Here is a 12135-nt window from a genome sequence, read left to right as displayed (position 1 = left end):
TCAGCGGATGGAGCCCGACGGGTTACTCCTAGGTCACACATCGTAACAATGGATGACTGCGCTCCTGCCATTAGAGCTCCCAAATTATGGAACTCCATAAGCTGGTTCAACTTAGACACACTCAGCTCTCAAATGGAGACTAACTGATTAGTTGATTGGCTACAAAATATGCTGAAAAAAATGTGTATTTTTATTTTAAGTATAAAAATATACATGTTATCTGTTTAGTTGTTAATTTTTTATTGCTCATGTTTTTTGGTCTTATTGTGATTTTATCTCCATGTTTGGTCTCATTTATTCATGTGTAGCACTTAATAACATTAATAAGAAAAGTGCTATGAATAAAGTTTATTGTTGTCGGGCAGTGTGTCTGTCTGTCTGTCAGCTCTTGTGACCATTTTGAAGCAGATGTGCACATATGCGATGACGTACTGCGATGCAGCACCCTGTGTAAACACTGGAAACCAGACACCTTATTGTGAAGGGAAACGTTTGTAAAAGTATGCAGGGCATATTTGTAGAGGCTTTGAAATAGCGGGTGGGATGCAGTGTGAAGGATAGTTTTTTTACCAATGTTTAGAGAGTGGACTACATTTTTGGGAAGGTTTTGCCCTTTGCTCTGCCTGCAGGTTGGTCATTTCACAGTCTGAACAAGGATGAATGTTGATTCATTTTATGTGCAAATAGTCGCTCCTGGATGACATCTTGAAAAGTAGCACTAAAAATATTTAGTGTGAAGGCAGATTATGCATTTAGTCCCTCTTTAATGTCTTTTAATTCAGTAGAAAACTGAAAAGGATGCTGGGCCTCATTAACACTGAATTGACAAAAGAAAACATGCAGTGATCTCTCCAGTATTTCGACATGAACAATCGTATTGCATGGAGCTGAGGTAAGAGCTTATCACAGCCGCTCCTTTGTCCTCTAACTCTCTCGTCTTTTTCTACTCCTCAAGGTACCGGAGAGCTCAGAGGTCCACTTTCAGCCAGGAAACTTCTCCCTCTCCTGCCAGATCCAGAAGGAGACGCTTCCCCATGGCAATGAGCACCTCCTCAGCTGGGCCCAGAAGAAGTACAGGGCAGTCACCTCTTTCTCTGAGCTCAGGATGACTCAAGATATCTACATCAAAGTGGGAGAAGGTGTGTGTGTTGCTAGATTCTCAGAATTCCCAACCATAGCTCTGGGCCCCCAAGGCAGCACCTCCCCATTCCCCTTCAGCTCCCACAACTTCACTTGGCTTTTGTGTTGCAGCTCTGCCTCCAGGTTTACATGCACTAACTCTGCTAAAAGAATTTCTCTCTCAACAGGCTATTTAACAGGCTTTCTGTGGTGTTTCTGAGACGTGTCTGCTTGTAGCCTTAAGACCCCAAGAGTGTAAAGAATGTGCAGGGAGCATGTATTTCAGGATTTTGAAGGAATGACAGATAATTTCATGCAGTACACAGCGACTACACATTTTAAATGTAAATACAAAAATTCTCAAACTCTGGCTGTTTAGAAATGAAACAATGTATTAATTGATTTGTGGATGAACCAGAATGGATGAGCCGACTCTGCCACTAACACTGTAAAATAACATTTAGAAAGGTAATAACAAATTAAATATTCATTGCTAAACAGAAATTCCAACTATTAATAGTCTCAAAACCAGCATTTGATTTAATGTAAGGTGAATCTTTAAGATGTTGGATGGTCGAAATTTAGTCACCGACAATATTTTGCCAGTGTAGTGAAGTTCTGAGAAACATCATTTGCCTCTTCTGCACAGTTTTTACGACTGTGTTTACATGCACACTCGTTTCCTGTTTATTATCAGGTTTTTGAAGTTTCCCATTTTTGTGTTAAAGCTTAAAAAAGTTATTTCCCCATTTCAGTGTCCTGGATTAGCCCTTTTCGAGAAATGCGAGTTTAAGAGCTGGAGCACCTCCGTAACATTGAGAAGTAACAATTTTATTTTTAACAATGAAATGAGAACACTGGACACTTCTCGTGGAGGGAATACATAGTAAGTTGAGCAGATGTTAGTGGAAAAGTAGCAAAGGTCAGGACGAGATAAATCTCTTCTATAAGTTTTTCCGATAAAAATAAAGGGGGAATTAGAAGTCTGAAGGGAAGAAGCACAGGGGGATTGTCAGGGGAGTTGATGATTGATTCTCACAGACGTATGAGCTGTGGACTTGACAATTCCTTAATCTCTACTGGCCTGGTCCACACGGTGAACAGACATGTCCAGACTTCACAATACACCAGCTCTCACACAGAGCATGTTTTTAATGAGCATCTTTCACTGCATGGAAATGAGGCACAGCTCATGTCTGGAGAGACACGATGGCTCCACTCCTCCTGGTGATAGGTTCTCTCGCTATGTTGTTGGTTTCTGTGTAGAGCAGAGTGGTTGCTCAGCCTTCAAGCTTTTGGCTCATGTTATTAGGGGGCTGTGGTTTGGCAAAAGCCCAGAGTGCCATGATGTTTACTTCAAGCAAGTAGCTGTAGATTTCCACTGCTTCATATCTTCAATAGCATTTTCATGAAGATGGACACTCTCTCACTTTGCTTCCTACCCAGTGCTGCACTCCAGGTCTCTCCTGTTCCGGAGAGGAAGGTGCCAACCTTCAGTTTACACTTTGTCCAAGCCTCTGCTTGCCAAATAAGGAAGCATCTGTCTTGTGTTTTCTACAAGTGCTGAGAAGTAGCTTAACTTTTCTTGTTCTGAAGGTACTTACATTTTTGAAAAGTGGAGGAAAAAACACTAGAGGCTGTAATTTATTGTTGTTGTCCTGTCGTTGTGGAGGTGGTCTGGTAAAATATCTGGATTAGTTTTCCCATGTGAAATGAAAAGAGGAATATTGCTGTTGATAGGAAGAGAGGTCATGCCAACCAAAGCACTCCGTCCAGGAAAGAAAAAAAAGGCTTGTCCTTGTTAGCAAAGCATTCTGGAAGAGAGACAATGGGAATATCAGCTGCAGCGTTGCAGGGAAGCTGTACTTCAGCTCGAACTGCACTAATCCATAGTCTTTAAGCCACTTAAACGGAGAAGTTTGGAAACGCTGCTGGCCCCACACTTTAGGTCTGGATAGGCGGAAAAAGAGATGATTGGAAACAATGACGAACACACTCATAACCACTTGCTGATTGGGTCTTTTCAGTCACAACTTAACTTTTCTGATTCGACAGGTTAGTATCACATGACCTCCTTCAGAAAGAAAACTACCAGCATTAGCCTAGGATACCAGTGTGGAACGCAACTTTGATTGTCAATTACAAGCTTTGCTGACCCTGTTGTCATGCCAACCGCAGTTACTGTTGATAGATTCTGCATTTTACAATGGTACAACTGTTTACATGCAATGGAAGGTATCTATTATCTGAGCAATCTGTGGCCAAGTGCACATGATATGCGTTTCCAGTCGTGTTAGTATGTGTGTGGATTAAAACTCATACAGAGCCAAAACGCTTGTGTGGACAGAAAATGTCAGCCTATGGATGTACCCTTGGTGTCTGTGTGCAGGACCCTGAAACCCTCCCAGAAGCAGTGGGTGCTGTTCTGTTGCTGACCTTGGACCCTGACTCCCTCTGTGCTAGAGCGCCAACAAAAAGCCATTTATCTCCACTCTCGGGAGACCAAAATAGCCTCACAGAGCCCCCGACCTCTAACACAAACATCTCTCAACTTTCAGACCCAGTGTTTTCTGACACCTGCAAGATTGATACCAAGTTCCTGTCTCTGAACTACCTGGGCGGCTACGTCGAGCCACAGACTTCAAAGGGCTGCGTGCTGTCTGGCCTCGACAAAGACCAAGAGGTCCACATCATCGAGCTGCAAGCCCCCAACTCCAGCAGGTGAGCGGCAAAAGCAGCCGAAACAAGCCAAGAATGCATGTTATCACAGTTTATTTTTGAGGTCAAAAACGCTCCCACCAATTTACAGTGGCGGTGGAGGGTACTTTAAACTCAGTGGTGTTCCTTTGAGAAAAATATTTCAATACTTGGTCTCAGAGTCCAGGTTTCCAGTTAATCTCCTCACTCCCCTGCAGAGCGATTATTCTGTACACCCCGAAAGACCAGAAAATCCTGGAGGGAATGTGTTGGTAGCTGAATCTCACTCCAGTGGTATCTGGTCTGTTGTGCATATGTCTGCTCTTTTTTTTCTTCTGGGAATTCATCCAGCTTTTTAATTAGTTGGCCAGACACAGAAGGTACGATAACACTACCCAACCATCCAAAGATTCCCTTTTCTCTCTCTCCCTGCAGTGCTTTCCAGGTGGATGTCATTGTGGATGTACGGCCTCTGGAGGAAGATGCCCCCCTGCATCGTGACGTCGTCTTGGTGCTCAAGTGCGCTAAGTCTGTCAACTGGGTCATCAAAAGCCACCGTTTGAGTGGCAAGCTGGAGATTGTGGTAAGCGAGCCCCTTCACAACACACAGAAGCTTTCCATCCACAGTTGCCTGTTGCTTCTTTCCCTTTATGGGCTTCGCCGCTAAGATTTGATTCAGTCTTGTCACACATCACCAGGGCTTACAAGTCCTGGCACGGACAGAGATGTCATCACTTTGCACCACTGACCCACAGAATTTCTCACACCAAAATGTGTGGCGAATTGGCGCCTGGTCCCAGCTGCACGAGAGGGTGGGGGATAACAGGTTATAGGAGGAACTGTGAAAATATCGTCGCGGCAGCTCCGGGGATTGTCATCGCGTTCAGAGAGTCAGGGGCAGGAGCGGTGGGGCCAAGGCTACAAAAGCACTGCAGCTGCACATAAAGTCTTCCCATCAGCCATGACGTGAATTACGAGCCGCGCTTGCATCAGGCATTTTGTTAAGCTGCGAGCTGTTAGGACCTTCTTGCCACACACAGAAGATAAACCCCAGTTAAATTACTACTATATATCAGAGTGCCCTTCACTAAGAAAAATGGTTTCATACATAACACTGAGCATGAGTATACAGTTTTGATATAAAATCTTCATTAGTGTTACCCAGGTCCCTCAGGACCCATAGAAACTATACGAATATGACACCAGTGTACATATAGGAAGAATAGTGGAATCGTAGATCATGTTGATAGACAGCTGGCAGTTATCCAACCACTGAGATTGTTCCAGGGATGTAATTTGAAACCCCAGCTCTTGAACCAAAAATTCTGTGCTGTAAAAACGGAAATAACCCAGTATTCTAAGTTTCCCAGAACATTTCACTTGTGCTGAGTCTAGTGACTTGGTATTTACTCTATGGCTGACCCCTGCTCCTGTGCAAACCCCTGTGCTCTGTTAGACTTGTACTGATTTCAGCCGAGGTGTGCAGGAGTTCTGTGTTTCCTCAGTGTGTAATGCTGATACTCCAGCGGGGCAGCTGTAACCATGATGCAGCGCTTTTGCCAGCGTGTTTGTTCAGCTGCCTGATCACTGCTGTACAGTGAGTCTGTCAGGTTGTGTGAGTGTAATGTAAACTCTACGCCTGTGAAATGTACAGCACACATGGATAGCAAAGCTTCTGATGGAAGGGCACTACAGAAACAGAAAGGTTTTCTTATTACCACAAAACATGTGGTCCTTGTATAACAACACAATAGCTTAGGTCAAGAATGTAAATAACTACTGTGTACATCATAGATTTATTAGCACAAAATATTCAAATCAGTTACTCATTTGCACATTAGACCTGCAAATAACAATAATTCTCATTGTTAGTTAATCAATGGATTAATAACTTGTCATAAAATATAGAATTTTTTAAAGCTAAAAGTGAGCAGTGTCCTTTGGCACTGGTTTTAAAAAATGGCAGTGTAGGTCAGTTGGTGAGCAGTCTCATTGGCTATTGCCTGATGACGAATTGGTGAATATTTTGGGGCTTCCGGTTTAGACAGTGGATATCCTGATCAAGACTGGGTCTTCCGTTTGCCACATGTTGTGTACAATGCGACAAGTCCACACAAGTTGAACATTTCTCCTCACAAAACATTAACAGTGATACAACATTTCTATTAACAGATATCAGCAAGCTAGCTACAAACGTTATTTGGTCAAACTAGAAATGGAAACCAGAAGTTTTCCTGCTCTAAATTTGCTCCCTTGCTTACTGATTCTGCAAATTCACATTACATGCAGAATCTGTTTATAGAGATTAGTGTGTGAGTCGATTTCTTCAGGTCCTGCTTGGGCTGAATTTTAATAACTTGGTGATCATCTGTCTTTTTAATTTAAACACTGTTGCTATAACTACACAACACAGATAACTCCACCAGCAGAACCTATTACAGACACAAGTACTGACAAGTGCTGCTCTGCATTATCTTCTATGTCAGTCTAAAGATTGTCAGTCTAAACATGAGGCCATTTGGTCGTTCCAAAATAGCTGACAGGATGACTTTAACGTGACAACAGGATACTGTGCTTCTGCAGTAAGTGTTTGTGAAAGTGTCAGCTCTGCTTGTGATATGACAGCCTCGTAAAAGTGAATCCCCACTTCTGTCAGAGTCTGGGTTTTCCTCTGCTTTGCACGAGAGATTTAAAAGAGTGGAACATGTTCTGTGAGAGACTCAGCTTTTTCTCACACAACAGGGCAGGACACACATCTTAGGAGCAAACTAACATGTTGGCTCCTCTGCATCGATCAAGCTGAAACACGCCCATTTCCGCACACTCATACACATGAGTCACAGTTACCACTTATATACGTGCAAGGCTGGACTTGAAGTTGAATATCTGTGACAATTCCTGAACAGTAAATCATGTCTTTTGTGTCTGAAGATCTGTAAGAAGTGCTCATGAATCTATGCTCTTTAATAAGAAATATACAAGAAGACACATTCTTATATATCTCTGCTTTTTTATCCACAGGCCTCTGATACCGTGAGTGTGAGCTCCACCACAGAGAGACTGATGCAAGTGTCAAAATCCCCCAAGCAGCACTTGCCATCAGGATCACAAGCCTTGATCAAGTGGGCAGAGGAGCGTGGTTACAGTCCAGTCACGTCTTACACCAGCACTCCTGTAGCCAACAACTTCAGTATCAAACTGAGAGAGCCAGGTAAACAGGAAAACTGTTTAGATTATACTTTGCAGGAAGAGTAATATTCTGTTAAATTCAATAATTGTTCAAATACAAGTTTTTTCTGTCTCCTTTTGTACATTTCTGTGTCATTGCAGAAAAGCTAGGGTGAAATTGTGGAATGGTTTTTACAGTTGTCGCCCTGTGTAATTTCCCTGCCTATAAAATCAGTCTGATGAGGCCATAAACATGTGTGACTTCCAGATGTGGTGGATCCTATGGAGAGCATGTTGCCCCCGGAGCTCTCCATCCTGCGCAACTCCAGTCCTTATCCAGGAGCAGGGGTTGCTTCCCGACGCTCAGGTCTGCCCTTCCTCTTCCCCCCGCCTGTGTCCGACGGACTGCCCTACCTGCAGAGTTCGTCCATCCTCGACGACCGGCCCGGGGAGAACGGCGAGCCAGAAGAGCTGCAGGGCGTCCTGAGTGTTGGCCTCAGCCTGCAGTGTGAGGACACAAGGATGGTGGTCAGCATTGAAAAAGAGAGTCTGCAAGTGAGTGGACAACAGTGATGTTATGTCATCACAGATCCTGTCTATGAGCATACACAGCTACAGCTAGTAAATATTTTTGATGATGATTAATACTTTAGTTTAATAAGACTCATAAGTCAGAAGTCATAAAACACAATACATATACACAATATAACACAAATAAAGAAACACAATATACACAAATTCAATTAAAATTAGAAGCTGGAGACAATTAGATAATACACAGTATTGCATCAAATTAGTTATATAATTTACCAGCAAAAGCCAAGTAATTACCACAGAATTAGTTTTTTATCAAATGAAAGTGTGAGAAGCAAGCAGATCCAAGCTTTTGTAAATCTCTAGCAAGGAATTTATATGGATTTTACATCATTCTGTTCTCATCCATTACCACAAAACTTGCTGGAAGGATGCGGTATTGTTCAGGAAAGAAGTAATTACATTTTGGTGTGGATCCAGGAATTTGTTTTCTCTGTCTTTAAAATTGCGACCGAGCATTTGTTTTCTTTTACATTTTGTTGAGTTCTTAAAGATTAAGTCATGGAACTTGATGGAAAATCAGATATGTTTAGGGGAATGATATTTATGCATGTGTGCAATTGGGTCCAGATATAGTGAATTTATATGTGTTTTTTAAAGGGAACTGTTGTCAGCTGAATAGTAGTGTAGTGCAGGCATCTGTAACATTAGTATCACTATGATCAGTCAGTGTAACAATAGCAATCTGTATTAACTGCTTTAACACACAGATCTAATGGTCACTTGTTGGTTTAATCAAAATAAGTAGGGTTAGTTTGTGTTCCTGGCTCACGCAGGCTCACACTGAAGCAAGCAGGACTGTTCCCGACACTTGGCATCTGTTCACGGGGACAAGTTAGTCAGCCCACATCACAGAATGGAAACTGGCATAGACTGTAATTAGGGGAAGCTGGGGCTGGAGCGAGACCACCTTGTGGGATTTGTTTATTCCTGGGAACTTCAAGTCTCACACAACCGCTTTGAGTTTTTTTTTTATTTTTTACTATTTTTAAAATGAGTTAATAAAGGATTTTTTTTTTTATCTTCATCCAATATTACCATTTTTTTGATGTTTCCACAGGCGAACGGATTTATTCATGTCAACCTCACACTCCAAGACCCAAAATGTAAAGCAACAGTGAATGCCACCCACTACACGCTGGAAACTCCTCTGACAGGCTGTGAGACCACTGTATATCCAATGCAGGGAAGCCCTATGGCTCTCCACATCAACTCTGTGAGTAAAACCTTTTATTACGTTGTAGTTTTAAACAAACCAGGCAAATAAACTGGTGATCATTACATAAAACCAAAGAATGTATTTATAAAGCCTCTCATTAAAAGAGCAATGGGGTATAAACAGCACACTGAATTACAATAACTCAGAATGTATTCAAATAATAACACAAATACCTTGCGGAATTGTTCCTCTAGCAAGCAAGGCTCCACTTTCCAACAGATATCACCTGCACCCAGAAAATGGAAGCTAGTTAGCCTCATCCTTGCTATTTGGGTTTGTTGAAAAAGTGAGAAAATTAACATCTTGTATCGATTCTTGTCGGCTGCACAGGACTACAATGTTCACAACAGACTTACACAGCGTGTCCTCAATTGTCCTTAAATGTCAGTCAGCAGCTCCAAATGGGAAATGGCCACTCTGATATCTCGACCCTGTTTCCAGAAATATGGCCAAAAGCAGTTTAATCCTCTTTTGTGGATGAGTGGAAAATAGTGCAGAGCTGCTACAGCTCCAGTGTCGTGTTTTATATGGCCTTTATATGAGAGGAAAAAGGAAAAGTGAGCGATTCAAATATCTGTTTGACTTAAATGTGACGGTAAACAATTGATTGTGGGATTCAATATTCACATGCTACATCCCTGGTTATCTTCATTATTATGGAATGCATTCATTCAGCGTGTTTCTTCCTAACAAGCAAAGATGAATCACTTCCTTCCTACGCAGGGAAATTTGGAGCAACACATATTCAGTCAAAAGCAGACAGAAATGCAGGGCACATGTCCAAGGTCATCCTTTGTGTTTGCACTTGGATGCAGGGATAACCTCTGATCTCTGGTCAATAGAGATTCATTTTTCATTGTCCAAGTCCCCACACATCACAGATAATCTGCTTTGGCTGCTTTCTCTCCTGTTGCTTTCACTCAGCGGTGGCACCAACAGCAGATCAGCTAACAAAACAACACTGTTAGCGTCATTGAAATGTTCCTCTTACCTCATTAAATCAAAATCTTCCTAAAGCTGAGAGTCATAACCACAGTCTCTGACATGCTTCTGCTCTGCTGAGAAATCAAAAGTATGTATTGTGTGTTTGACCAGTGCAAGTCCCACTGCTGAAGCCACAGGACATTCCCACATGTTTAACCCAACTCATTGGTTATTGAATATTTTGGCAATCTCTTTCATAGATTCAAATCTCTGCCTGAATTAAGCAACACTATACTTGCAACAGGATCTGATTGGGGAAAAAAAAAATCTGCAAACGATTTTTGTGAGTTTTTCTTTCACTCACTCTGCTGTGCCTTATGTTTTGTGAGTAACCGTCTCCTCTGTGGAATGCAGGTCTTTATAAGTCATGCTGAGACCAAGGATGGGAGTGGTGGGCCGCTGGATGATGTGGATCTGGAATCCGGAGACGTGCTGTTCCCAAGGGACCCGGTTGAGAGGACGAACAGCGAGCACCAGTCTGTCATCATGGTAAGACAGTGGACTCGTTATTGTGGTTCTCTCTGTGCGAGCTGCACTTAATCACAGGGTTAGAGTTGACTACTGACAACTGATCATCTACATCTCAATGTAAATCATGCTCAGTTGGAGGAGACTCTGTTTCCCAGAGTCCCTTGGTGCTTGTGAAAAAAAGAAACTGGCTCCTGAAATCTCTCCCTCTTTCCATGATGTCTGTTTTGTGAACTTGAGCTGACATTTTCCAATTTGAAGTTTCTCAATATTCATCTCTGTCCTGAGGTATTTTCCTTTGTCTCATCCATTCCTATTCTCCAGCTTATTGACCTTGTTTTTACAGTATCTCTTGGGTTCCTTCCCTATTTTCTGGTTCATCTTGATGTGGCTTAAATGAGACACAGTTATGTAGGGTGATGGTCCTCTGCGATGGAATCTGATGTCAGAGCCCTGCTGATATTTGTGTTGGCTTTGTTTTGCTCTCCTCTTAGTTCAACTGCACATACAGAAAGAACCAGGAAACCTCTGAAACAGTTCCCAGGATTGTACCGGGACCGTCCAGGCAGCCGGTCAACAACATGACGTTCACTATGGAGGTGTACAACACACTGTCGTCCAACAGCCCCTCGCGCCAGGCCTTCTTCACGGTTTCACAGAATCAGAAAGTCTTTGTGGAGGTACGCCTTACATCTCTAATATATTAATTCTTATTTCAGCACCATGTGTTTTCAGCTTATGCAGTGTTTTCTTATATAACTTGTGTTTTTGTCTCTAAATTGAAACTTTCATAAGAGCAGAGAAAACGCAGCTTTGTTTGCTCTGTCTGGGATTTTAGCTCTTCCTGCTTTGATCTTGTAGTGTGGCATCCACTAGGTCAATTTGTATTTTGTCTGGTTGGGGCTGCAAAGCTAACACTCACTTTCACCCCCGAGCCTTCATCGTATCTCCCTTTTTTATGTGTCTGTCTGGCTCAAAACCCTTGTTTCGCAACAGTAATTGTGGAGGTCACGTAAGAGATGGCAGAGACTCGAACTCTGAGGTCTTTTGAAGAGATGATTTATGATGGTATCAGCAGGAGATGCTTCGATGACAGTGTGGCCACCGAGCCAGCAGGTTACAAAGAGATGTCTGTGCACTAGGCTTTGGCGTGAGCCTCTCCTCAGAAGTCACACTGTGCTGAGACCTGACCTGAGGCTATGGCCAAAAGGGGCACAAATGCACTTTGATGCTCATAGAGGGGCTTTTTGTTCATTCAAAACAAACCTCCCATCGGTAGTGAACACATGATGTATTGTTGTAAATGTATGTGTCATCAAAACTCTATTTTATTATACATTATAAGCCTTAATCTGCATGATTTAAATATTATTTTTATGTGTCTGTGTCTCACCCCGGCTGAGACCTTTCTGATGAGGATACCATTACTGACAATCCGAGAGAAGGAAAGAGGAGGAATAATAACTCAAGGGCCTGTCTTGTGGTTACGCATGGAAATATATTACTACCATCCTAACTCAGACTGAAATACTACTTGAAGAAATCTGTTTGAGTTCCTGTGTGTGTCAGTGTCATGGCGGTAGTCGTCGATGTGGTTTCCAGACACTCAATAGTGGCAGCTAGATTTTGACAAATGGCTCAGTGAGCAGCGATGAATACGATGCACATCTTTTTACTGAAATAGACAGATATCATTTCGTGGCACAGCCACATTTGTAGTTTAAAACTTATTTTGGCCACTTAGGTACAGTTAGTTGTAAATCTTACAAGAATTTATTAGCAAACAGTTGCCTGTGTACCTGTTCAGATACTGAGCATCATTAGCATTCATATTGAGTTGTGTCTGTTCAGTATTAACTGAATTTTTCCAGCTCCTAAGCTGTAAA

At 42.3% G+C, this 12135-nt stretch overlaps 1 protein-coding gene across 1 annotated transcript in view; it reads left to right on the top strand.

Moving 5' to 3' along the window:
- The window catches only part of tgfbr3 (transforming growth factor, beta receptor III), a 65790-nt gene that overhangs the window by 40631 nt on the left and 13024 nt on the right, over positions 1–12135 (top strand). The window contains exons 5-12 of the mRNA XM_020081290.2: positions 956–1139; positions 3678–3840; positions 4252–4399; positions 6838–7027; positions 7253–7539; positions 8639–8794; positions 10136–10270; positions 10744–10929. Coding sequence (XP_019936849.2) covers positions 956–1139; positions 3678–3840; positions 4252–4399; positions 6838–7027; positions 7253–7539; positions 8639–8794; positions 10136–10270; positions 10744–10929 — 1449 coding nt within the window. The remainder of the gene's footprint in view (positions 1–955; positions 1140–3677; positions 3841–4251; positions 4400–6837; positions 7028–7252; positions 7540–8638; positions 8795–10135; positions 10271–10743; positions 10930–12135) is intronic.

Source organism: Paralichthys olivaceus, chromosome 3 (assembly GCF_024713975.1).
Source record: "Paralichthys olivaceus isolate ysfri-2021 chromosome 3, ASM2471397v2, whole genome shotgun sequence".
Lineage (NCBI taxonomy): Eukaryota > Metazoa > Chordata > Actinopteri > Pleuronectiformes > Paralichthyidae > Paralichthys > Paralichthys olivaceus.
This window is presented reverse-complemented; position numbering and strand designations above follow the sequence as displayed.